The sequence below is a fragment of the Aristolochia californica genome, unplaced genomic scaffold, assembly GCF_029961685.1.
Source record: "Aristolochia californica isolate CCGP_79_NKW_82.1479 unplaced genomic scaffold, dmAriCali1.0.hap1 SCAF_4, whole genome shotgun sequence".
In the NCBI taxonomy this organism is placed as follows: Eukaryota; Viridiplantae; Streptophyta; class Magnoliopsida; order Piperales; family Aristolochiaceae; genus Aristolochia; species Aristolochia californica.
The window spans coordinates 45,417,653-45,444,401 of record NW_027182103.1 but is presented as its reverse complement, the minus strand read 5'-3'; the positions used below and the strand labels follow the sequence as shown (position 1 = coordinate 45,444,401).

The 26,749-nt window shown below is 38.7% G+C and overlaps 4 protein-coding genes across 8 annotated transcripts; 3 read left to right on the top strand and 1 right to left on the bottom strand.

Annotated features, from left to right (window-relative positions):
• Nucleotides 1-340: 340 nt before the first annotated feature.
• LOC137962612 (mitogen-activated protein kinase homolog MMK1-like) lies at nt 341-12,353 on the bottom strand. 2 transcript variants are annotated; one of them, XM_068809590.1, is made up of 6 exons: nt 11,770-12,353; nt 11,528-11,657; nt 8,662-8,799; nt 6,077-6,409; nt 2,023-2,203; nt 342-744 (listed from the first exon to the last, which is right to left on the bottom strand). In XM_068809590.1, the coding sequence occupies exons 1-6, from the start codon at nt 12,003-12,005 to the stop codon at nt 569-571; spliced, it is 1,194 nt and encodes a 397-aa protein (XP_068665691.1). In that variant the 5' UTR covers nt 12,006-12,353; the 3' UTR covers nt 342-568. The 2 variants fall into 2 exon arrangements, with proteins under 2 accessions (XP_068665692.1, XP_068665691.1); XM_068809591.1 differs by lacking the exon at nt 8,662-8,799 and having other exon boundaries at nt 341-744.
• A 730-nt stretch (nt 12,354-13,083) lies between these two features.
• Nucleotides 13,084-14,277, top strand: LOC137963449 (GRIP domain-containing protein RUD3). The gene is made up of 4 exons (XM_068810569.1): nt 13,084-13,161; nt 13,487-13,674; nt 13,772-13,934; nt 14,047-14,277. Exons 1-4 carry the CDS (start codon nt 13,084-13,086, stop codon nt 14,275-14,277), a joined length of 660 nt encoding a protein of 219 aa, XP_068666670.1.
• Nucleotides 14,278-15,353: 1,076 nt separating this feature from the next.
• LOC137962436 (E3 ubiquitin-protein ligase DA2L-like) lies at nt 15,354-21,213 on the top strand. The gene is made up of 9 exons (XM_068809305.1): nt 15,354-15,611; nt 15,839-16,344; nt 16,864-16,915; nt 17,031-17,076; nt 17,202-17,283; nt 17,387-17,546; nt 17,641-17,743; nt 19,166-19,232; nt 20,264-21,213. The coding sequence occupies exons 2-9, from the start codon at nt 16,153-16,155 to the stop codon at nt 20,846-20,848; spliced, it is 1,287 nt and encodes a 428-aa protein (XP_068665406.1). The 5' UTR covers nt 15,354-15,611; nt 15,839-16,152; the 3' UTR covers nt 20,849-21,213.
• A 2,492-nt stretch (nt 21,214-23,705) lies between these two features.
• Nucleotides 23,706-26,739, top strand: LOC137962584 (interactor of constitutive active ROPs 4-like). Of its 4 annotated transcripts, none has more exons than XM_068809538.1 (5): nt 23,706-23,909; nt 24,140-24,220; nt 25,055-25,142; nt 25,385-25,541; nt 25,621-26,739. In XM_068809538.1, exons 3-5 carry the CDS (start codon nt 25,129-25,131, stop codon nt 26,572-26,574), a joined length of 1,125 nt encoding a protein of 374 aa, XP_068665639.1. In that variant the 5' UTR covers nt 23,706-23,909; nt 24,140-24,220; nt 25,055-25,128; the 3' UTR covers nt 26,575-26,739. The 4 variants fall into 4 exon arrangements, with proteins under 4 accessions (XP_068665639.1, XP_068665637.1, XP_068665636.1 ...); XM_068809536.1 differs by having other exon boundaries at nt 23,706-24,041; XM_068809535.1 differs by having other exon boundaries at nt 23,706-24,046.
• Nucleotides 26,740-26,749: the final 10 nt, after the last annotated feature.

Genomic DNA, 26,749 nt, shown 5'->3' with positions numbered 1-26,749 from the left:
GCAGCAGTAACTGAAGTTAGAAGAAGACATTCACCAAAGCTATTTGGATCTATGGCAAATTGCTTCCAAACCTAAAGCATGCTTTCCAGTCTATGGCCAAGTGAAATTGGGTTTCAACAAAGTTTGATTAAGAACGCAATTTCCGATAATATGTTTACCTGGACGGATCAAATACCAGAAAAGTAATGCCAACAAAAACATGTCACATCATAAACTTCTAAACAACATCCCCCGAAGGGGAAAAAAGAACAAGCTTCCTAGAAACAGTAGCGCAGACAGAACAGTTGTCATCAAAAGGAATCATCGCACTTTAAAAGAAGAATTTTGAGTATTGAAAAGAAAAGTCTAGAAGATTAATTCCATTTTCAGTTCAGTCCAATCAAATCATCAAACAATACAATCGATCACCCATTGGCTCATCAATTTCCAATAAGTGGTCTAAAGCATACAAATTTCAATCCCCAATAATGGGAGAGCATATGTACATTGATGAACAAAAAACGTTACATGACTCCTTCGGGTAATGCCAATTTCCAAAACAAATTGAGCAGAAATGACGCAAAAACTCTCAGGACAGCTGATACTCGGGGTTAAATGCAATGGCCTCCCTGTATATAAGCTCCCTCACTTGTTCTTCCGTTAGAGCATGATGCTCAAAGTCAAACCTGAAGGGGGTCAAGCAGACTGGTTCATCACTACTATCATGTAGAGATGCCAAGTACGGATGAGCTAAAGCATCTTCAACTGTAACACAAAGGACAATAGAATTTCTGTTAAGAGATTTCTCATGCAAACAAAACAAATGCAAAATAGGGTAGCAAAAATTTACAATCATTTCATCAAGTCATTAAGAATTCGTTATTTCAAAGGGGTTCCTTAACAGGTGAATTAATTGTTTCTTATTCTGCATTAAACTGGCTTAATTTGTGAAACAACATAAGCACAGGTCATCAAATCAACATCAACAAATATGTAACATCCACTACTCTTTTTTGCCAAAATTGTTCCCAATGAAGTTTTAACTACTGAACCATTTCCTGATGCCATGCAAATGAGACCCATCTTACTCCTTGTTCATTCTTTTAGAAATGGAATTACCAATAGGGAAATAAAACAACACAATTTCCACAAGTCACCAGGCATCCCAAAGAAACTTGACAAGTTACTGGTGGTATGCAACACTCACATACGTTGCTCTCTGGATATCCATATCCAACCCACAATGTAAACAGCTTTCATCACATAGCCCTGCTTCCTATTTCTTGGTTGTCATAAATTATCCTTTGGTGACATTACATATGAGTCAGCATTTTCTTTATTTCCTTTCCCACTCATCATAAAATGTAGTTCGCAAGTTAAACCTCTGATTCCACTTTGAAGAAATTGCACCTACTGAAAAACATCATCATCTCTGTCATCAGAGACTTGCACTAATGTAAGAATCATCTGCACACATTTTCTCCTCCATTCTGCATTATTTCTTGCTGCTCTAGTTTCCATGGTTAAATTGGCCTTCTCAAGTCTTTCTGCATCATTACAATTTATGTCATTTTTTACCTCATATTTCTTGCTGCCACCTGACCACCTAACTGGAGGACTACCTGACTATTTTTGGAAGCACTCATTCTTAAATGCACAACTGAAAAATAAAAATCACTAAGACATAACCTTATAATAGACCAAAATTTTTGGAGTATGTTGTCCATAAACATTGCTTTAATGATTTTATTGTTTTTGCTTGGTGAAACGTGATAGAGAAGTATTACATGGGATTTTCTACCTTACATCACTCATTTTCATGTAACAAATAATATACCTATGTAAGTGAGATGCATAACTGCTCTGAAATTTAAGGACCACATTTCACAAAATGCAACTAAAAAATTCAAGCAAAGTTTTAGTTAGAAACAAGAAGTTGTCACATGTTCCAAAAGATTGATGTCAATATCATCTGATTAAATATTTCCCGTAAATAGATTAAAAATTCAAAAAACTCAAAGTTGATGGTAGAAAGAACTTCACCTCTAATTCTCTGTCTAGGATCAAAAGTAAGCATCTTCTCAACAAGGTCAACAGCTAAAGGATGAACATTTGGAAACCTCTCCCTAAATGATTGTCGAGGATGACAGGGCAGCTGTCGAATGTATCTTCTTCCATTCTCAGACATAAATCCCATATCAGCTTCAGTAGGTGTACCAATCAGCTGGAGTTCATAAAACAAAATCCCATAATTGAAATAGGGATTGAGTGTTCATGCAAGAAAATATATTTTCTGCATGGCCATGAATCATGATGTATGAACTTTGAGCTTAAATGCATTTCATGAGCATGCATGAGCACAATCATGTGTTTACTCCAAGTACTTAAATGGTTGACAGAGATAAATAATTGAAAAAAAAAATATCCGGCCTTGTCAATGCATGTAAAAGAAGGAATCAATTATCATGCAAAAGGTCAGATTAATTGTTCTAACGAGCTTTAATACCACAATGAGATCTCCTATTCATGTTAATAAAGGAACTCAACTTCTTTATGCTCTGAAAATGATAATAATAATAATAGTAATTACAAAAACAACATTAGAAATAATTTATACATAAAAAAAGCATATTAATGTTGTAAAATCTCAATCTAAGAGAGATTACTGGACACAAATTGAATTGGTTGGCCTTTTCCATTAACAAATGTTAAGCAGTACAATACACATAGAGGTATTGAAACAGGACAGTTCTACTGGATGAAGCTAGGGCCAGTTGCATGAGAGATTGGCCCTCCACTGGCCCACCATATTCACCTACCTAAAGGACTATTCCATCATATAGATTAGTATAAAAATCAAGATTTGGGTGAAGAGGAGAAAATTGAGAGAAAAAGGAGAAAGGAGAAGAAGAATTTTCTGAAGAGCCTGAAAAGTTGGGAACTGTGCACGAATTCCCAAACTCCTTAAATAAGTGTTTTGGGTTACAAATTACAAAAATGCCCCTATAACTTAATAAACCTTAATCTCCTTATATCTACCTAACTACACTTCCTATGTACATGAAAACTTAACCACTGATATAATTTAACATGCAGAATAAGATTACATAAAGAAAATTAACCACTAAAGTGGTAAAATGACCAAAATACCCCGGGATGTATTTTCTAACAATTAGTTTATCAGACATGCTCATCGTAGGTGTTGTAGATATAGAACAAGGAACATATCCTGAAGACCAAGTTTGAGCTTTATATCTTCAGGAGAATAGAAAACTAGCTAGTTTTCACTTCAACTGGCCTCTGGCTTCGAAAGAATTGCTACAACTCTATCAAGAGTTTGCTATCACCCTAAACTCAAAAGGCGAAGAGATTGGAGAAGAAAGAAGCTGTCTGTTATCAAACATTGGTAACTGGAATAAAAGAGAAGTCTTAGTCCGGGGTATTAAACCCTGCAGCCCCCTATTCCATTATAAAATGGCAAAATAACCACTCATTTATTCATCCACTCTTTAAAATAACAAAGCTATCCCTTCTCACTTAACAGTAAATGGGTTTATTAAGTAAGAACCAAAAAATAAAAAATGACTAAAATACCCCTCTATGCAGGAATGTAACTCCTACTTATTGGATCAACATGAGAGATATAATATTCAAAGTTTCTTTAAATGAAAACCCATCTTCTAAGTAACACGAAGAGATCTTCTAGGTTTTTTTGATAATTTGCTTTCTCAAAATCTTCTTTTGACTCTTCACAAAGATCTAGGTGAATCTCTATTGCTTTTGAAGTTTCACACACCACATCTAACCCCTTAACTTTGGCCGAAAGACCAGAGGACAAGTTTTCTACAACTTGCTTCTTCACAATCCTGTAACCAATAAAGTGTGATCTCGTTCAAACTTCAGCCCAATTAGGGGATGGTTTCTCCATCTACATTTTAAACAGGGAGCTTACCTCCATTTGGAGTAATATCTAGGTGGGTGCAGAATTTAGAGACAGCCTTCCCAGCATTCTTCCGCCTAGCCATATCATTGCATATCAGTAAAACCCTCATATAGCGTTTCTAATAACATATGCATCTGGGATTTGGACTTAAAGGAGCATTGAAAGAGAGTGATGTGTCGGAAGCCAAGAGCCTCGGTGCTGCTTGAAAATGTGTATATCAAAGGTTCAGGAGAGGATTATGATCTAGAGGTATGACACCTCAACAACATACATTGTAACCCCCAGATTTGCTTATATCAGTGGCTATGACCTTTAGTGAAAATAATCTTCCCACCATGTCAACCCCACGTGTTACACACTTCTGTCAACATCCCCCCCAACAAAACCCAAGTATTACACAGTAGTTATGGAGTGCAGCAAAGGATAGAATCTTCACAATTGATCAAGTAAGCAGAAAGAAACATTACTGAGAACCAAATTTGCAAGCTCTGTGATATGCACTCAAAAACAGAGGACCATCTCTTCCACTATTGTCCTTCCTCAGGGCAAGTTTGGAATGTGTTTCTCCTAAAGTTTAGTCTTTGATATCTCCCCACATCCTTGAGCTCATAGCTTGGACAAACAACCTTAACCTCATGGACAAACACTGGAAAAATATTTGGGATGTTGTCATTTGCTGGAATCATTTGGAATATCAGGAAAGAAAGGATCTGAAGGAGTTTTAGAGGAGTAATAAAAGCTACAAAGCACTATTGGCTTTTCTGGGTGAGTAAATTTCATAAGATTTTCCATTTTCCCAACAATTCTCTCATTCGATGGAATTGGAGGACTGTCATTAACTTCTCTGATCATATTATCCCCAATCTCCAAGCTTGGGTCCCTCCTCCTCAAGAGTGGTTGAAATTCAATGTTGATGGCAACTCTTAGTGCAATCTGGGTCCAGCAGGAGAGGAGGTGTTGTTAAAGACTCCTCGGGTAATATCCACTTTGTCTACTCTACACCATTTGGCTAGTGTGAAGCTACTGTGTAAAAGTTGCAAGATCTCCTCCTCTCAAACCCCCCCCCCCCACAAACTGCTTCTTAAAGTATTCTCCGGAGATAGAAAACATTTGCAAAATTCTGAAAATTCTTGGTTACACACTCCTAGAAAGTGCGAATCGCATAGGCAGCACCCTAGCAAGGGAAGAAGTCACTTGGCAGTGCCTCACTTCCCATTTGAGCATTTTCAGTGTTGTAAGCCTCAGGGGCCTGCGCTGTTCTCTCTCGTCTTTGGGAGTTTTCTTAGTGGATTCCTTTTTATGACTTTTTTTTTTTTTTTTGAGAGCGAGGGTCATAGCGCTATTCGAACTCGCGACCTGACGCACCTAATGTAAGAAGAATACCACTAGACCAAACAGCCATCGGTCCTCTTTATGACTGTTATAAAATAAAATAAAAAGTTTGGTCTTAATTACAATCTAGGGCCTACTGGAGAAGCAGTATCATCAGGGATCATTCAGGTAATGTCTGTCTTGTTTATTTTGCCCCTTTTGGTAGGTGTGACTACTTAGAAGTGGAGTTAAGGGCCCTACTCCAGGAACTCAAACTCAAGTGGAAAGATTCACTTCCACAATGGTGGAAGGAACATAGGAGTAGTCATCAGCTGGGCATCCAAGATGGAATCTCCCATTGGACCACACCTTGATGTACTTTGATGAGTTTGATTGAATTTCCCATTGAACTACTCTATATCAAGGTCATACGCAGCCATAAGCATCATATTGCACAACTGACACCTTCACTAGAACGGGGAAGGCCCACAAACATCTTATTCTCGGCCACTGTTTTCCTCTTAGGAAACTTCACTCTCGTAGCTTTAATTTCATTTATATTGCTTCTGACCTGACACAATCCTAGTTTTACTCTCTCCGCCAGGAGCCTCTTCTTAAGAAATTCTTTTTTCTCATCATTCTCAAAAAATAAGTAAATAAAGAGTGAAGTTCCTTACTGAGCTTCATTAAGTTGAACTGGCCCAAACAATAAAAAGCATGCTTATGTAGACAGGTTTTTTATTTTGGGATTATGAGAGAGGTGCAAAGTGGACTTGAAATAAACAACAGTTATAAGCACGAAATACAGTTCTCTAAAGTGTCAACAGAGGTAGGTAACTTTACCTCCATTAGTAAACGGAGCTGCTGGACATGATCTTTCCCTGGAAATAAAGGCCTTCGATCCATCAACTCCATGAAAATGCAACCAACAGACCAGACATCAATTGCAGCAGTATATTCTGATGAGTTAAGTAACAGCTCCGGTGCTCGATACCATCTTGTAACAACATACTCTGTCATGAACTCACTTTCAGAAGTGATGCGTGCAAGTCCAAAGTCACATATCTTCAAATCACAATTAGCATTCAAGAGAAGGTTGCTAGGCTTTAAGTCCCTGTGAAGAACATTTGCTGAATGTATGTACTTCAGCCCACGGAGGAGCTGATATAAGAAGTACTGGAAAGAATAAAGCAAAACAGCTATCAGCTTTTTTTTTTTTTGGAAATAGGAGCTATCAGAATTTCTCAGAAAACAATATACAGTATTGTAGCATAAATAAAAGTATTTTAAAGCACATATGATCTAAAGAGAAACAATAACAAGCTAAGAGGATTATTGGAACAAAATCAGGAAAGTACATCCATTATGTTAATGCTTGCTTTTTCTCTGGAGAAATCAAGCCAATAGGTTTCCCCATATCTTCTCCTTTCTAACAGATGAAAGTTGTAAAGTAGGTCAACATCTTAATTGTAATAACAGTTGAAAGTTGCAAAGTATGTCAACATAAGGAGTAATAAACCAGCTTATTGATAATCCAGTCTTTTTAAACCAATTACAAAAAAATCAAGTGTGCCACTCCAGTCTCAACCCAATTTTCTATAGTTAATACACCAAACTTTTTTTTTGAAATAGAAAGATTTATCAAAGCTGGCCACACCAAGTAGCAAATATATATATATATATATATATATAGAGAGAGAGAGAGAGAGAGTAAAAGTAGCCATAATTGATGGGTGCAGGAGCTCCCTACCTAGGATGTGCTTTTCTTCTTCAAGTGAGAAAGCTGTACCTAAAGGGGGGCCAACTAAATCTTCCATAGGAGAGAGAAAGAGAGAGATTCTTTGATGGAGAGAACAGTTTTTAGAGAGACTAAGATGGAGAAGCCTCCCTACTATATTCTAAAATTTTGCACCATTTCATTATTGTTCTTTGATGGAGAGAATAATAATGAATTTTAATAATAGGAAAAATTAGGACCTAGTACAACATAACCTACAGTATAGGAAAGCCAGCAACCCCGTACTCATCCTTGCATAACTCTATCAATCTTTCACCAATCCTGAAATGTGCATTCTGTGTAGAAAATCTAGTAATTCCCAGGGTAGAACATGACTTTTAAGTCCCAACTCTCTATATCGGTTTCCTCAATTTCCCCAATATCACTCTTACAATAACAGATTGCTACTTACATGCCAATAGCACACAGCCAGTAAGACACTATTTAAGAAAAAAAAAAGATGTTCTAACCCAAACAACTGAAAAATAGAACAGAAATTTTAAAACCATTCCTTTGAAGGGGTGAAAAAACATAACATCCAAAAGTGGAAGACAAGCAAAATATAGTCAATGATTCCGGATCATGAGAAGGATTTTCTTTTTCAAAGTTCCCATTCCAACAAAAAATAAATAGAATGAAAAAAGAAAATAAATGTCCTATTATCTAATAAAAATGTTGAGAGCTAATAAATTAAATGCTATTTTTATCCAATTCACACCCAATCCAATTCCCTCTTTGAAATATTCTAAAAATATGAAATCCAGTGAATAAGTTCTGCTCTTAAAGAAAGTAAATTCCAAGGTTTCATAATCTATTCAATTATGACACCATATGAAGACTTATGGTCCAGATAAATGACTCATCATCATCGACCTTGTCTAGACAATGTTGGACAAGGCTAACAGAGGAATGACTAAAGGAAAAACAATATCTAAGCTCACAGAGCTAGGAAATGGTCCCAATCAACAAGAAATAAAGAAGGTTGAAACCTAGAGAGCTCCTTGATGAGGTTGGATTACATACTTTCATAGAGGTATGATAAGTTACAAACAGATACCATCTCTAAATATCTGGCATTCCATGCAAAAAGTCATTTTCTGAGGAAGGTTAGAAAGGTTTCTGAGGAAATTCATTTTAAATTTTTCATGAGATTATATAATTGATTTCCAACTTTTACTGATGATACTAAAAAGCCTTGAAAGCAGTATTTGCAGACAAAGACTATCACCATTACACATAAAGATCTTTATTTGCATAATGAAACCAATACAAAAATTTCGAGATGACACCTCTAGAAATACTAATATACAGGTGAGTACAGCTAGAAATGACATCTAGAAAAACTCATGTAAGGATGAGTACAGCTAATGCCTTCCATAACCAAAATGCCAGACAAGTCCAAAGATGCACTTATAGACGTACTTTTAAGCTAATGATTACTTAAATTGGCCATGAGACATCAAGCATCCAATGTCACAGTTACATAACAAGAAACAGCAAACAATACCTAAAGGTACTCGGTATCTAATAACTATGATCCTAAGGTGCCAGTAAGATGAACATCTCATTGACTTATATTTGGCTTATTATAAAATGAACATCTCATCAATTAATATTTAGCCTACAATGTAAATAATAATGAAAATGTGACCTGGCAGTGTTCCTCTGACAAAGCTTGATTCGAGCGGATTATTTGATGAAGATCAGTGTCCATTAGTTCATATGCAATATAAACATCGTTAAATGCTTCTCTGATAGGAGGAGGTATAATATCTCTTATCGCCACAATCTGATGAGAAATGCAAATGCAGCTATATTAATAGCAAAAAAGCAACCATAAGATGAAGAGCGTGAAAAGGAAAAAGGCTGTGCTGTTCCACTCTATGCATGAAATTTGAGTGAACATTCATTCAATCCTTATAACATTAATGAGTTAAGAATCTTCACATCTAAATGTTCAAGCAAGTAAGACCAACAAAATGTTTTTTTCAGAATATTTCCCACCATCCTTTTGAGATTTCATTTCCCTTCTCTAGCTCTTGAAGCTCAAGCTTCCATAAAGGATTGATAAACCAGCAAGGGTTTTCCAACAGTCATGGTTTTCAAACGTCTTAATTTCTTAATGCAATCCATCCCTATAGAGAGTTTGTTTCCAAGACAAATTTTGCAGTAAAAAACTCAAAAGAAACTTGTGTGCAAAGAAGCAAATCAAATGAAGCAAGGTTCTACATAAACCATTTGCACCCTGAAGCATGATGAAGATCCTTTTTCTGGTATCCCAGGCCCTGATGCTTTCGAACCCTGAAATGCACCACCCTGACCCATACCATTTTCAAAACAAAATTGTAACTTTATTTTTTTGAGATATTGTTCGGCTTTTATTGCTAGAGAAGAAAAATAAAAATACAAATAGATGGCCAGATAGACCCTTCGTAATACCACAACAATAATGAAAGTTAAGGCTGGAATATGAGTAACCCAGCCTCTATCTACTCTAAGACAGTCCTGGTTTTCAAATTCCAAAGAACTTGAATTTTCAGGTGCTGTTTCGTAACTACCTGTAGCTAGCACAAGAGAAAATTCGACTAAGAAACTATTTTCAGCAAAAAGAAAGAGAAAAAATGATGCTCCAACAACCAAACACAAAAAAATTGTATTAATCTTCAAAACTGATCTGAAGTTACAGCAAATTTCCTTTATTTATAGACTAAAATAATCAAGACTTGCCAAAATAAGTTACATCACCAAAACAAAACTTTACTAGGACTAAACCTCCCAATTGCAATTAAATTGTGACTTACTAAATTAAAAACCACTTGATAGAAAAGAATTTCAGCAACTAACTTAGATAGAAACTACCAATAATGGACGTTTTAATTTTATGACTTTCACAAATTGACTACTTATAACAGAAGCTAAACCAAATACTTTCCTAAATAAAATTCTCCTAATTGGGACTTATTAACAAACAAGGAAACCAATGAAAGTAGAAAATTTCTGACTCTCCTTTGATAGAAAGTACCAAAATAGAGTACTTCCTAAACAATAACATCCATAGGTATTGGTGGAGTATTTAGGAACTCGACCAATGACATCCTCACCACATTTGTTGATCCAATTGATAAATCACACTCTACCTATGCTGAACTTCAGGCTCTCAGACAAGGACTCAAAATCTTTCATGACAGATTTCAGGGCCCTCTTCATGTTGAGGGGGTCTCTAGAAATGTGATCGCCTAGTGCTTGCGGCAGAAGGATCCCCCATGATGTCTCTGGCCTGTTTTTATGAAAAGCAGGATCTAGCAACAAATGTAATTTATAAATGGAGTCATGTTCACAGATCCGCAACTATAGTGTTGATTCTCCTGCTAAGGAAGGGGTCTCCCTACAACTTCTCATTGAAAGAGACCCCCCTTGATGTATTCCTCCTTAGAGTTTGCAATTGGGGCCTTTTAATAAAATGTGCCCTTTCTCGAAAAATATTTCTGAAGGATTAACGTTTATGTTTCCAAGGGACTACAGACACCAACTCTTCCTGACTCCAAACAGGTAGTAGTGTAAGCAAGAAAACAGGGAAAAATGATATTGGAATTTCTTTAGCCACAAAATTCTCTACTTTTAAACTTTGAATGTTCTTTTGAGAAGTAAAATCTTCTAAGATCATGTTCTTAAATGGTGCATTTTCTGTTTCTGTATGTACTGAAACAATTGGGTAGAACAGACATCAGTGTGCCATTGGGATAGAAAAAGTTGCAAATTGAGTTTTGCAAAGCTCAAGTGTGTCAATTCAGACTCATGAAAATAACTAACTAAATACACAAGACTGGAATAAATATGACGGTATGAGAATGTAGATTTATTTTTTTCTTTTCCATTAGCAGAAGAAAAAGATTTATCTGCCAATAAGAAATCCTAATTATACACTGAAGCATCTGAATACCAATTGACAAGAATGAAATTTATTAGTGACTATCAAACAACTAAGTTCAGCACGTCTTGGGTCTCATCAGCCAGCACTGCCAGGAACATGAGCCTGTCATAGGCATTGGCCATCAGTTATTGATAAAGAGCCAAAGACATAATTTTAGGGTATATATCAATTTATTCTTGTTGATGCATAAATGTCATTGCTAATTCTTCAAAGCATTCATCAAGACTAATGAAAACATCTCAAACACTCCCATCATTTGACTCAGATCATTTTCAACAGAAAATTATACTTTCAAAAAGTAATATCTACGAATATCATTTAAAGTTCTATTTGTCTCAAAACAGAATAATAACTTCACAAAAGAACAGCAGAATCGATTCAACTGAAATGCTTATATTCACCGCATAAGAGACAGGGCTTAAATTCTTAGGTGTAATTAAAAATGTGCTGGTTCTTAGGTTGAATTACAGGTATACTTCTCTGTTTCTTCAAGAGAAGGTTATCTATCATCGAAAACCAAGAGGAAAGCTCAAACAAAAAAATAATAATAATAATAATAAATAAATCAATGACAAAAGAAACACACATTTTCATGATCCATATGACGAAGAAGTTTTATTTCCCTTAAGGTTCTTTTAGCATCAATTCTGTTGTCAAAGGCATTAGCAATCTTCTTGATTGCAACTTGCTCATTTGTTTCAGAATTCAATGCGGAGCTGAAAAGAAACAAAGAGAGAATCAAATCAGAACAGAATCGAGAATAAAAGATGCTGTGATCAAGTAATTAAGATGACTACAAAAGAGAGCAAGAAAGAAAGCAGAAAATACCATACGATCCCGTAGGCACCTTTGCCGATGGGCATGATCGGCGGCTTGTATTTAGCTATCACTTCGAATATGCTGCCAACAATGTTGTACCGTATAAATCGACCACCATGACTAAGAGTAGCCGGAATATTCACCGCTTCCATAGGAGGTAGCGCCTGTGCCTGTGCCGGTTGAGGTTGCTCAAACGGCGGAGGCGCTGCCTCGGACATTTCAGTGTCCGGCAGTCGAGAATCCATTTCTCAAAACCCTAACGATTCCAGAATGAGGAAGAAAAGAAACCGGAAAGCCAAACGTCGAAAATGAGCTATTGTTTATCTCTTTCTTCGTCAGCAAGCGGTCGTTCCTCCGTTTCTTGTTCTCTTCTCTGCAGACTCAAAAGACATGCGCAGCCCGAGCTCTCCCACTGTTCTGTATCGGAGCCTTGTTTTCCTTTTTCTCTTTTTCGTTTTCTACTCTTTCACCTTGTATTGTTTTGATTCCGGGAAACTTGAAATTGAAATGCTCGCCATTTTATAGGAGGGGTTGTGGAGTGAGAGATCAGGAGGCAGAGATCTCATAGAGCGAACGGACGGGGTGGATCAGAAGAAGGAAAATCATTTGCCATCAGTTACACGTGGGATAGAAGCCGGCGGAGGCGATTAGAAAGCGGTCTGCAGGAACGACGTACTGATTTTGTCCTCGTCAGCGGTAAGTCGCAACTAATCGTGAAGCAGAGCTACAGTAAATCCTCCAATCATTTGCTCGGCAAGAAAACGGATACAAGGGATCGATGACTGGCGCAATTCTGTTTTTCTTAAGCTTGGAATAAGATATACAAGAAAAGCCTTATCTCGTCTTCATACCAGTTGGTTATTCGTTTTGCAGGTGTCAGTTATGGTTAGTGAACTGGACAGGAAATTAGAAATCCAAAAACAGAGGAAACGTGAAGATTCTCTCGTGGAGGAATAATTTGTCCAGGCTGTAATCAGGGATGGTACCCAAAAATCCGTTACGTCTCGCGTGGATACGGTTATGTAAAGCAAATTTTTAAGAAAAAATCTAAAAAAAAATTTAAAAATTAATTTTTTCATTAAAAAACCCAATAGCAGGATTAAAGTCTACAAGGAGGTCAATTGATTGAGTTGGATGACCTATTTGGTCGTTTCACCAATTCTCACCCAATTATCTACAATCTAAAAAATATACCATAATGTAAATAAAAAGAAAAGTAAGGGGAATTGAGAAATAATAAGAGTTTTTTTTGTTTTTTAGGTTGTACACGCTACATAAAAAACAAGTCGCATTTCAAACGTATCCTCGTCTAGGTAGGCGAGAATGGCGCTTCCTTCTGCTTTCTGGGAGAGGCTTCAACATATGGAAGAAACCAGAAAAGAAAGGGCCTCTGTTCTGCAGGTGCATTTTAATATGACTAATTCCAGTAGTTCCAAAGCTCTAAATTAGTAATTTCATCGAATAGGCTCTGTGTTTACTTGGTAAAAACTCTATGATTCATCGACTTGATCCGTCCTTCGTCTTCAACATCCATCAATCTTTTCTATAGCCATCACTCCTGAAGCAGATCGCATGGACTCCAAATTCACAATGGTTTCCATGTTGATAATTCTCGGATGGTTTACAAAGCTTTCTCAAACCAACAAAGGTTACCTGCGATGCGAATTCACTGCATTTGACTGCCACTAACTTTTTATTGACTTATCTTTTAAACACTTGAATTTAGGCCGAGAAAGAGCTCCAAAGTAAGAAATCTCTGCTCTTAGCAGCAAAGATTTCAGACCTTAGACATTCGGAGCGACGATGCTTGATTCTGGAGCAGAAAAATGCTGAGCTAAACTTGCAGGCATTAGCTAAGAAGTCTGAAATGGAAGCTATTGAACGCGATGACCAGAGTGCCGCTCAAGAATTCAGGTAATTGCTTAAAGCTTCGAACTCTTTCTTTTCCCCTATTTCCCGAAAAAAAGAAAGAAAAGAAATAGCTTCGAATCCTGTAAAGGGGCTGCAATAGGTCTCTGAAGAGCGAGATCGATGCTCTAGAGAAGCGTGAGAAGGAGAAGGAGATATTTTACGAGATGAAGAATCTGGAAATGAAGGAGTTCAGGGATGAAGTAGAGAGATTTGTTCTGGAATCTCGTCAGCAAGTGCAGATGATGAAGAATACAATCGTTGTAGTAAGAGATTCGTATTTTTTCAATCCATTCTAAAAGGTTCTTGTTATTGTTTGATTTCAAATTCCAGCACCTCATCATCATCGACTAAATCAAACCTACAATCAATTTTCAGCTCAGATCAACCTACAAAGAATTGCAGGCGAGTGATGCCTACTTGAATAACTCAGAAATTGTTGCAGCAGAGAAAAGAAATACCGAACTTTTAAGTCTAAAGGAGAACTTGGACGAGAGTTTGAAATCAAACTACAAAACGCGGTCAGTACTACGGAAGCAGCTTCAGAATATTTTGGAGTGGCAGAGAGTTGAGAAGCCGAATAGAAGCAATTGCGACAAAGCACGATAAAAACTGCACCCTTGAGCTATGAACAGAAAGTGGATTTTTTTTAAATTTTTTTATTATTGAACTTGCTTTCGACCCGGCTGGAGTTGCGCTTACCCAAACTCGTAAGGTCATTTTGGTCCAGAAATTAGGTCGCATGTTTCATTCTATGTTAGACGTATCGGATGATAGAATTCTAATACAACACGAAATTAGAGGAATGAGGACATAAAATTAGATGTCTCGGTGTACCCCGGAAGACGTGTCGGCCGATACACTCAATGCACTCGAACACTCAAGAATTAACCGATTGGGAACAACAACACGGCCCGTGAGTCCAACTGGGTACGTTTTACACTTTAGGCACACATGCACGCCAGGTATATTACTTTGATCATCTTTCTCCGGTCAAACTCTCAATCCCATTTGCAAAAAACAAAAAAAAGGCGGTGAAAGCAACAATGATAAGCGGACCCACCCCGTGTCGGTTTGCTTACGCATGGAGGTCAGGCGCGGCGGGGGCTCTGAGGTTACGGCCGGAGTAGGTTGAACGGCGGCAACGTCGCCGACCACTTTCTTTCATTAAACTCTGACCTGTTTTTACTGCCACGGATCCTTCACCGCATGACATTATTGTCACCCCCATTTACCCAACATCCGCCTTCATATTCTTGTCTCCATTCCTTGGAATAAATACCCTTCAAACTTCACAAATTTACAAGAGTAATTAGCTTGCTTAGTCCCGTGGATGTATAAAAATTAGGACGAAAATCGACGTCATAGATTAATTTATCGATTCGTAGGAGAGTGGTTGATCTGCCCATCTAAGAATCTTTGTGGATTCTCTGTTGAACAAGTAATTTGCAGTCTCTAATGTATGACGTGGAATCGTCACGACAACTCAATCCGTCTAATCTCTGAAGCAGTTGTGGGCCCATTTGCTCCAGGATCCGTGCAATGGCTGTGGGCCCAGACAGTTAGTAGTGATTTTTGTAATAAGAGGTAAGTTCAAACCCGATTCATCCGCATGAAACCGAGCTGCTTTGCCAGTATATTGCCGGGTAGTCCTACTGCTGTACTGCTCCCCCCCCGCCCCTGCTTTCGTTTCTTTTTCATCCTCGTATCACCCCTTTTCCCTTCTCTTCTTTAAAGTCCTTCAATTCTCTGTGCCGCTGAGACAGATTGATCTTCGCAGAGGCGAGAGAAAACAGTGAAACGATTGGAATAGACTGTGAAAAAGAAACCCTAGAAGTTCGTTTCCGCTTCAATAAAGTTTGTTTGTCGGAAACTCCGTTCAACTCCTATCGTTTCCGTTTTCTCTCGTCTTGTACTCTCAATCGTACGGTCACTCCTGAAAGGTACGGTCTTTGATAGCCTCCCTGGAGATCGCTGAAGTAATTTCAATTTTCTATTCTGGTCTTTGAATCCCTCAAGAGAGTGGCTTGTTTGTCGTCCCTGTTCGTGTACAATTTTCGTCCCCATTCGAGTTATGATAAGATGTCGAATCTTCGAAATTGAATCTTTTTTAGGTAATCGAGTTTGAGTTGGCTGTGCGTCGATTTTTCTCTTCTATGTGTGATTGCAGGTTCCAGTGGTTTTGTCAATGGAAGCAACCGAGTGTTGAATTTAATGGTGTGGTGGAACGTTTTCTCTTGATGCGTGAGAGATATTAGGTTTTCTTTCTAATACCTTCAGGCAGAAATTGGTTAGAGATGCCTTTACTGATTCGCTGGCGGCATTTCTGCAATCTTTAGCTTTACGCTGAAGTGTGTTAACGCGACCGAAGGAAAGAAGTCAATACTTGGATTCTTTCTGTTGTCGTCCACGGTCCAATATGAAGAAGGATGCTTTCGATTAACATTGAGAATTAAGAGGAGGATACGACAAGTGTTGAATAATATGGGCAATAAGTTGAGTCGGAGGCGGCAGGTCGTGGACGAGAAATATACTCGGCCTCAGGGTCTGTATCAACACAAGGATGTGGATCATAAGAAGCTTAGGAAGCTCATTCTGGAGTCTAAGCTGGCACCTTGTTATCCTGGAGGAGAGGAGTGTACGTTCGACCTAGAGGAGTGCCCAATCTGTTTCCTGGTCGGTGATGTTATTCTCTCCTGTATCATTTTGTTTTGTTTCTTACTACACGTTATAATTTTGTTCTTTGAACTTAAAAAAAGTGTGTTAGAATTAGTTTTATTTATTCGAATGAGATGCTTGGTGTTATGATATTTGGTATTGGAGGTCTTTGAGAAGCTATAGGCCAATTTTGTGGGTATTGGGCCATTGGCTGACTTATAATGTTGTATGATGTCAAATTTTGAATAAAATTGAAATGTAAACTGCTACATGAAAATAGTTCTGTCAATGCACCATTGTATTAGAATTGAAATGAACAGTTCGGATTGCTTATTGAACTGGTGGTAAAAAGGAGGTGCAATTATGTCATGGTGTAGTGAGCTTGACTAGGTAAAAACTATTTGTTATTCCATTTTACTAAGTTAGGTTCAGAATTTCTTGGATGTGTAGATGAAATTTCAAAGCATTTTTGAGTTTTATACTTTAGTATCGGCTTTGTCTAGTCTGTTATTAACTTTAAGTTTTTCTTCTTTGTAGTGTTATCCTAGTCTCAATCGCTCAAGATGTTGTATGAAAGGCATATGTACAGGTACTCTTCTTTGTTAATGGCATTAAGTACCCTTACCATATCGTGATATATGCTTCTAACTTAAAATTTTCTCATATTATTAAAAATAAGAGGGTTATAATTGACATTTTTCCAGAGTGTTTCTTGCAAATGAAGCCCCCACATTCTACTCGTCCTACGCAGTATCCTTGATCATCAGATTGAGTTCATTCTTCTGTCTGACAAGTACCTGTTTGCTGGATCTTATGCTTCGTATTACTTAGCTATCTGTTTATATATTTTTTCATTGGATTACTTAACTTGTAAGATGTCCCTTTTGCAAAACCTCTAACTATGCTGTGGAATACCGTGGGGTGAGGACAAAAGAGCAAAAGGGAATGCAGCAAGTAGTAAGATTTCTGTAACTGTGGCACTGTCAATTTGCTACAAACAGTTTGTTGTATCAATGTAGGTTAATGTAATTGAGCTTGCTGTCATTTGTGAATGCTCCAGGAAGAGCAAAAGGTCATAGAAGCACAAATAAGAATAAGGCGTCAAGAGCTTCAAGATGACTGTGAAAGAATGCTTAAACGTAAAGAGACTGCTTCTTCAAGCATGAGAATGACAAATGGGGAAGTTGAATATAGGGATATATCGAGTAGCTCTGTTGCAGGTTTGTGAATGATATCTTGTTTCCTCTGCTTCAGTTATTGACCATTTTCCAGTCAAATGATTTTTGACAGTTTGTGCTTCCATGACCTCAACAGCACAATCTGTTAGTGTTTCTGGACAAGCTGATGATGTTGCCCCTTCTCAATACTCGTGCACAATGCCTTCGATTAGACATCCTTCAAATTTGAGGCAGAACAGGTTTGTGCAATACAATATTAGAATGCAGTTTGTCTTATGTGCTTTATGATTTCTTTGGTTGTCTTATTTCTCTTCATGCCAATTATTGTCATTAAATCGTGAAATTTGCTATTTACCAATGCCTTTGGACAGGGCTTATACTGGTGTTTGCTCTTGCAAAAATCTGAAGCTCCTTCAATTTTTTTTTTGAAATAAATAAAAATAAATAATCATATAGATAAAAAATAAGGGAATTGAAATAAAATCATTGCAGATCTTAAATAGATTGCGACTGATATTCTGTATATGGGTCAGGATGAGCTATATGCATGGACATGGAAGATTTTGGAGTCTTTCAAAGAGTAGGAGCGTGAGCAAGTTGACTATACAAAAAATATTTGTAAACAGTTGATCAATGATATGAAATTGAAATTATTTGTGCACCACACAAATAAATATTTGAATAAATGTACAAGTATGTTGCTTAAATTCGTGATATTGAATTATGATACATACTTTTGTGTTTCTCAAAGAAACTAAAATTCGTTATATTTATTGAAGATATTAATCTTGTTCTTATTCTACATTATGTAGAAATGATCAGGGTGGATCAGGTTTAATGATGGTCCACTTTATTTTCTAGAAGGAATGGTTAGGGACCTTAATAGTGCTCATCTTGTTACAGGATAACTTGGGTGCGTGCTTAGCCCTTTAGGACATGCCAACAGAGTAGCTTTACTTTGAATTAGGCACAGGTTCTAAAATTTCTGTTGGATGTTCTTATATGATGAAACTTTCTCTTCTGTTAACATGATTTTCCAATCAATTAGCAGTTGTATTCTTTGGAGAGGTAGTGATGATTGCAGCAATGTCTTCCTATTGGATGCAATGACCGTTTTTTCTCTTGAGTTAAAAAAGAGCTTACCCATTTTCTCTCAAGATTGTTTTCAATTCAACGGGGTATGTCTCATTTTAGAAACAAGTACTACAGACGAAATACTTTGCAGTTCTTTTTAATGGTTTCTTTGCTTTAGTCTCAATGACCGCATGTTACTGATATGAATAAAAAGCTTTAGTTATTCCCCACATGTTGCTGATATGAATAAAAAGCTTTAGTCTTTGCTTTAGTTCTTTCCCCCTTGTATCTTACTGATATGAATAAAAAGCTAGAGAGAGAGAGAGTAAAAAACATCAATTATGATTGTTGCAGTCTATTTCTGTTAATGAACCTAAAAGTTGTGATATGGAAGAAAAAAAATGTAAATACCCTTCTGGCTGACCTTAAATCGGGATTGTTGGATAATTCCTGTTTTTGTACTTAAATTGTCACAAACATTTATTTTTTGCCTTTTTTAATTTTAAAATTATTGATAACGTTGAAACGCTTATAACTGATTCTTAAATTGAGAGATGAATGCTTTATACTGTGATTATGAAATGCAGGGAAGACGACTTTGACTTGGATCTTGAAGACATAATGGTGATGGAGGCAATCTGGCTTTCTATGCAGGTGATAATGTTATGCACATGAATTCCGAACTTTAAGTTAAATGGAGGGAAAGATGACAGAAGTAGAGAAAGCATAACATTGGATACTGAGTTTCAAGGAAAATTATCTAGCTTTTTGTGGTACAGAGAGACAGAACGCACTGTATATCGCTTATGTGATATAGCTTTAGTTTACAGTTGCATATAAATGCAACAGCACGGCTTGATCCAGTCTTGACCAAAATTAATGAAAATGCAAATAAGAGAAATGTAAAATTCTCATATTGCACAGCCTACTTTAGGGCTGTAAATGGATCTGGATATTATCTGGATTCAAAGTCGGATAAAATCTGAAAGTTTGGATTTTTCAGATCCTAAATGGATATCCAGATTTGAAGTAAATTGTTATGGGTCTGGAGTCAGAATGAAGAGGTCTAGATCCGGTAAATATTCGGATCTGGAACCTCATATTAAATCCCCAACTTTCCCAATTTATTTTGTTGTTTTAGTTATTTTTGTCACAAATCTTTTTCCAAAATTTAGTCAGTGTTTATACATAATAGCTTTTCAGTTTTTTTTTTCAATTCTTTTTGCTGTTTTAGTATTTTTCTGTGTTTTTTTCGAATTTTAGTCATTTTCCCAGTTTTTTTTTTCATTTTTTATTACAGGTTTTTGGATCTGGATGGATCCGATTCGGATATCCATATTTTGATAATTTTTCAAATATTCTGATATCCAAATATCTGCAAAAGGACCGGATCTGGAATGTCAATATCTGGATCGAATCATGTCCATTTACAGCCTTATCCTGCTTTAATGTACTACGTTAGTAACATTTGTTAAGTGTTGTATTGTGGATGCCTAGGGTAGATTGGGAAATTTTTGCTTAGCATTTACTAGCGTCTGGAGAACCTTGTAGAACTTTATCTAGCTCAGTTGTTAATTTTAACTTCTTACTTTGAGTTATTTTTTTCTTCATTTATGCTGATCTTGCTATTGGTTATTTAGCCTGATTCTGTTTCTTGCTGAAAATGCTTTTTTCTTTTTCAAAAGGAGCATGGCACCAACAGAGCTGCAATGCAGGGGGATACATCTTCATCAAGGCCATCTATGCCAGAAGATAGTGACCTCGTTCGAGCCACTACCCCTGGTGAACCATCTCCCTCAGGTGGGTTTGCTTGTGCTATTGCTGCACTAGCAGAGCGTCAGCAAATGGATGGGGATCCTTCTAGTAGTGTGGCCTCCTATGACATATCTGCACCAGTAGGCAGTATGCCCCTTGTAGATGAAAGGGTGGGGGTGAATTATCCTCCAGAGAACTGGATCGAGGTATCACCTGATAGTGGGAGGGCAGTGGTAGGAAGAGAAGATAATGAGTGGGCAATAGATCATGGCTCCGAGGTGGCTGAGGCAGGAACCAGCTATGCAAGCTCAGATGTAACACTTGAGGCAGGTGGAGGTGAGGTTGGTGGAGCTGCATTGCCACTTAATAATGATGGTGGTGAGGAACATTTTCAGCCCCATATATCAGGACCCGTTTTGCCTGAAAGTTTTGAAGAGCAGATGATGCTGGCAATGGCTGTTTCGCTGGCTGAGGCTCGATCGAGGCCTAGCTCGCAGGGGGTGGCATGGCTTTAGTGAAGTGACAAATTTAGAGTAACACATTTGTAGCTTATTTTTGTTGTTGGTTCCTAAGTAGTCATTTCTGTTCCTGTTGATGTTCTGATACTGCTCTCCTTTCTGTTTTCGGTTAATAGTATAGTGTGTAAAAAAAGAAGAAAAAAAAAGAAAAGAAAAACGAAAACAGTATTGTTTGAGAGCGTGGGCTGGTTGCGATTTTAAGCCGTTCTGCTTGTCGAAGCCCGCTTTGGCACCGTCGACCAAAATATGTAGAAGAGGATCAACCGGGTGTCAGTTTTATTGAGTTCCATTGGTGGTAGTGTACGCAAACATGCTTGTAAACAGGAGTCAATGTTATACTTTCCACATTCAAATTCCTGGCCCATAGTGTAGTGATGGCAGACGAGTTGAGTATCATTCCATTTATTCAACATTAGCCGGGAAGTAGCCATCCTTTCTCAGTGCTGCCTCCAAGGGGTGGGGGAGGACCTGGCCTTACCCTCCGTCAGTCGGCGATGGAAGGGTCCATGCCCACCCTTAAGCTGCAATTGGGCATCCTTTGATGGTGTGATTGTACAACCGGTAAAGCACTGTTGGCGAACTTTTTCGTCCCCAACCAGCATTTATGTTCATCCTATCTGGATGTCCTTTTGCTTTTTTAAATTTGAACTTTTTCTACTTTTTTATTTAGTAATTTCTAAAAGTCTGGTCTCATACTGGCAAGAATGAGAGACCGACCCTATCGAAGCCTTGTCCAGGTGAGATCTCAGCCAAGTGAGCTTGATAGTAACAAAAGACTTTTGTCTCAAGAGGTGTGTGAGTCTTCGTCAAACCCCCGCAAGGTGGACTATCTCTCTCGAAAGAATGTATTCCCCCCTCCCATCTATAACCGAAGATCGGGGGGAAGAAAAATCCCTTAAAATAACATCGATTTATACTTGAATTTGGAGGAGAACAAAGAAGAAAAACATTTGTAAGCAGAAAAAGCAATATAAATGCTACAAGTTTTAAAAGTTAAACGAGTCTTCTCTGTATTTAAAACTTGTAGCATGGGAAATGAGTCGAGTTCTTGATATTCTCTCCGATTGGAAATGACGAACCTCGATAATAATACGTGAACTAACATATCTCAGCCCCCTTGCCATTCCCAACTTCCTTCGCACATCTATAAACGATTTGAGCTACGTACCTGGTTTATGTGAGTGATGGTTGGCCACAGAGATAGACTACTTCGACGCTTGAAGCATGCTGGATAATTTTCTCAGTTGCTGCAGCGCCTGCAGTGGCTTTTCTCGCGTGCTTCGAGTTTTGGATTTTCTTTTCGTTAGAATGACATTCCGTGACACTGCTCGGTATTGGGATCAGAAATTGTTTGCGGTAGTGTCCATTCCAGTCACCTCAATTCAGGGAAGTTCTGCCGAGGATTACTTGGATTGATTTCTCTTTGCTGTTCTTCTCAAACCTCAACTTACAGCAATTTACTTGTCGTTTGTAAGTCATTATACATTTGTTACAAGATTATTAAAGCAAAAATAAAAAAAATCATCCTAAAATAGTTGAAATTTACGTCATTTCACCATCCCCCACTTGTCTAATTTCCACCAGATGAAGAAAACGAGCGAATCTCCACCTACATGGAAGGCTGCAAAAGAGGGTCCATTATGGTCGCAAATCGTTTTCCTGTTTAATTGCTTCTACCATGGACAACTATCCTAGTGAATCTTTTCCTTCGTCTGCTCCCGCCAATCCTGAAATCATCGCTTGATCATCAGGCAGCCTCGATCTTTTGAGAAGCATGGCGGATTTTTCTCTCACTCGAAGGTCCCACGCAGTAATGAGCGTTATCTATAGTAGGTTTTAGAGATTTAAATGAGGTGTTGACAGGTAAATGGGTGAGTACCCACACCAATCCGCCGTCACATGCCGTTGTCTTCCATCGCCCAACGTTCACATGTGCTGTGGGTTGGCTTCCCATGCTTTCCATTCAAGGAGAGCAGCAGATTACCGAAAGAGATTGGCGCTTTCCGGTCTCCACCTTCGTTCTTCTCCGCAATTTCTTCACATTTATGCAAATTAACTCGTTGCTGGAATGTCTTATCAGGTACTTACGAAGTGGACGTTTTCCTTTTACTTCCAGTTTAATTATTCTGGATTGAAGTGTTTTGGTGCAGGTCGCCGGAATGTCATTGTTAAAAGCAATGGTGCTTTTCTTTAGTCGCTCCAAAAGGCATAAAGAGAAAGAAAAAGAAAACTCTGACCCGCAAAGGCAGGCACTGGTTCAAAGTGGGGACCCAGATATCCCCCAAAAGATTTCAGAAAGCAGAACAAACCAAAATCTCTCCTTTTGAGGGTTATTATTAAGTTGGGGGTCAAGGGTTTTCCGGTAAACCACCAAATAAAGCTCCATTATGTCATTCCATAGAATCCGACAACAGGAGCTTGGAGAAACCATCTGACAGATGTGCCTCTGACACCCAATCTAAACCTTGATATAAAAGTCTGCTTTTGCTTCGGTGATGAATTGATGATTTTGCAGTAGACTTCGAGCTTTCATCAATAAATTTCATCAGTGAGATTTTTTAACTCTGTGAAAGTTAGAATTATGGGCGATGGAGGGGTCATTCGAGTGATAATGCAGACCGAGTGGCGGAGTAGGATGGAAGTCTACTTTTATCGGAGCTGTAGAAAGGTGGTAACGGGCTTGGATGGATTCTCGAGGGAGAGAGGTTTTTACTTTAATAATTTTTCACTGTCTCTACGTGCGGATTCCAGAGGCAGCTTTGCTTCCTTCGTCTCTACTTTAATTCAAAATCCCGACAAAAGTCAGAACCACTCTCTTTCACTACCGAGTGCTTCAGGGGAGGGATTTTCCGCCCTTCTTTTTAAATTTCATTGCCCCTATAAATGGCCCTCCGTCACTGCAATCTGATTTCCTGTCTCTGTATTTTATTTTCCCCTCCATTTGGTTGTTTCTCTAGGGTTTCTCGGATGCTTTGGCTTCCTCGATAATGGAGCTGTGACATTTTCTAATCTGGCTCAGGAAGGCCATCGAAGGTTATTGTTTGGGTGATCTGTATCGGTGAGATTCTGGCCATCTTTTTCACTCCGCGTACTTTTCCTCTTCAGTCGTGGTCTGCCAATTTCCGTTCCAGCAAGCTCGTGTCTTTGAGATCCTTATCTATTTTGGCGGGATAGAAAGCTTGTTGCTTCAGTGAGGTTTCTATTAGTTATCTATGTTGTGCTGTGATAACAAAAGGGGTCAGGCTTTGGACTAATAGTGTTATTGCTCTTCTGCTTATTTATCCAAAGCGCTGAGGTCGAGCTCTCGAGATTTTGCTTCCAATGGCGCCTGAAACAGGTTTTTGATCAGGAGCTGCAGGCGGTGTTCAGGTATTCATGATTGATCTCTTTATACTCATCATATTTCATTCCGAGTATGATTCTGTTAAAATATTTCGATGGATGGAACTTGTTCCCTTCATTTTTCCACTTGTCTTCGTTCTGGAACGGCAAAAGAAAGAAATAAAAAATGCTGATGTTTTTTAGTCTTTTCGGCATCAATGTCAAATGACAATGCTTGGATTGTTTCCAAGCGGAGAAACAAAAGACGATCGACAGAAAGGTTTCGGAATGATAGTCATCATTTCGCCTTGAAAGAAAAATCACGCAGTAGGTTCTATGCTAAATAACTCAGGAAAGCTCAATCTGCACGAAGTTCTTCTAAACTGAAAACTGATCAAAGAAACAGCTGAAACTACATTAGATTTACCTCTTGAAGTACATTTTGGAGTTTATTTCAGAGTAAACTCTGGCATCACTTCTCGTGAAATTCAGAACGCGCTCCGGCCACCGGAGCACAGGCTCGAAAACCGCAGCTAAAATTTATTACAGTTGTCAGTCCCAGTGGATAAAAAAACTACAATCCTGTGTAAGAAATTAAATGCGTTTCGCGCATTAACTGTTTGGAAGCAGGGCATGTGCATCTTGTTTCAAATTTTTTGATCTTTTCCGTAATTGATCAAGCCATGAAATGCTTAAAAAGCTGAATCTCGACAACCGCCGGGTATGTGAAATTCTTAATAAAAACATCTCCTGTTATAAGCCAATATGAAATGAACTAGGTTTTGACGAACATGTTTTCTGCTTCCTTTTTGGAAATACTTCGATTTTACATCTCTGTTGGGCTCGATTACTATTACTAATTGAAACAATTTCTCTGCGCAGAGTTATTGAGGAGATTTTACTGCAAACAGGGTGCAATAAATCCGGTGGAATAACTGTCTCGAACAGAAAAGAGAATGCCGAGATCAAGGTAAATTCTTCTTTATAACCAAGTCGCGAGTGCTGTGCACTCTCCTGTCAGTGTTGTCTTTTTTCTTTTTCTCCGATGTCTTTTGCCTTCTGGGCGATGTGGCCGAGATGGCTCTCTGATAAAGTACCTCGTTTGACGCCATTTGTTCTTGACTCTCTGATCAACAGAGAGCAAGTGTACTGAGGATGGAACTGGTCACATACCAGTACTGAGGAATCTAAAATTTCAAATGTCTGATACAGGAGCTCGGAAATGCCACAAAGACTGTCTCCTCGGGTTCCTCTCCAACTGAGGACCTCGAGCTCGGAGTCCGACGGTCATCATCCCGCCAACCGGCCCGTTGTAGACCGAAGACCTAAGCTCGGAGACCGTCGATCGCCTCATGCTCCTGTGACCGAGGTGGGTAACTTTTAAATTTTCAATTCTACGAGCCTGCTTTGCCTCTTATTTAAATGGTAATTGTTTCGAGAAATTTTAGCAGAAGAAGCGAGGGACTCGTATTGCGGACCTGGAGGCTCGACTAAGCCAAACACAAGAGGAGCTGAAGAAAGTGAAGGAACAGTTAGCAACATCTGAGGCTGCCAAGAAAGAAGCTCAGCAGGAGCCTGAAAAGAGCAGGGTGCAAACCCTCTCTCAAAACACTCCAGAACCTCAAATATCCCTGGAAAAGACAGTCGACGCCACGGTCACTAAAACTCCAGAGGATAACTCAAACGAAGAGGGCTCTCCAGAAACTGACGTATTTGAAGTACCAGTGCTGACGATGCCTGCTGATCCAAAACCAGAGCCAGTTCCGGCGAGCACGCTGGAGCAAGAAAAGCGGGAGGCTGCTGGGGCTACTAAGCCTTCTGGAGAAAGCTTGGTCACGGAGAAGCCGATAATAATGCAGGAGAACGCGGAAGTGTCAGAGCTGAAAGCAAAGTTGTCAGCCAAGGCGAAGGAATTGGAGAGGCTGGACTCCGAGAATGAAGACCTGAAAAGACAGTTGGCGGAAGCAGCGGAGGAGGCATCGGCTGCTCGAGCAAAAGCAGAGGCGGCGGCTCTGAAGCTGACGCGAATGGGAGAAGAACAGGATGAGGCAAAGGACAAGATTGCCCGCACCAAGGTAGAATTGGAAGTGGCGGAGGCGGCAAAGGCGGGACTGGAGGCGGAGATGAAGAGGCTGCGAGTGCAGACGGAACAGTGGCGGAAGGCTGCAGATGCAGCAGCAGCGGTGTTGGCTGGTGGGGTGGACATAAATGATGGTCGGGGGATGGCGAAGAGGTGCGGTTCTATGGACAAGCATCTGGGCGGTTTTGATGCAGATGGATACGCCGGATTGGGATCCCCTATGATGGGAGACGACATGGATGACGGTTTTGGTAGCGGTAAGAGGAGGGGAGCGGGAATTCGTTTGTTCGGAGATCTATGGAAGAAAAAGGGTCAGAAATAATGGAAGAAAAATAGCCGCTATTCTATGCTTCCCTCGTTTATCTCTAGCTATTGTGTTTTGCTTCTGTTTTCTTCTTTTTATCTTCTTGTGACCGGCATTGTGATAACGGATAGTCCATTTGTATTTGAAGCTAGTTTATGTAAATTATTAGTGTCATGTTTCGTGCTTTTTGCAT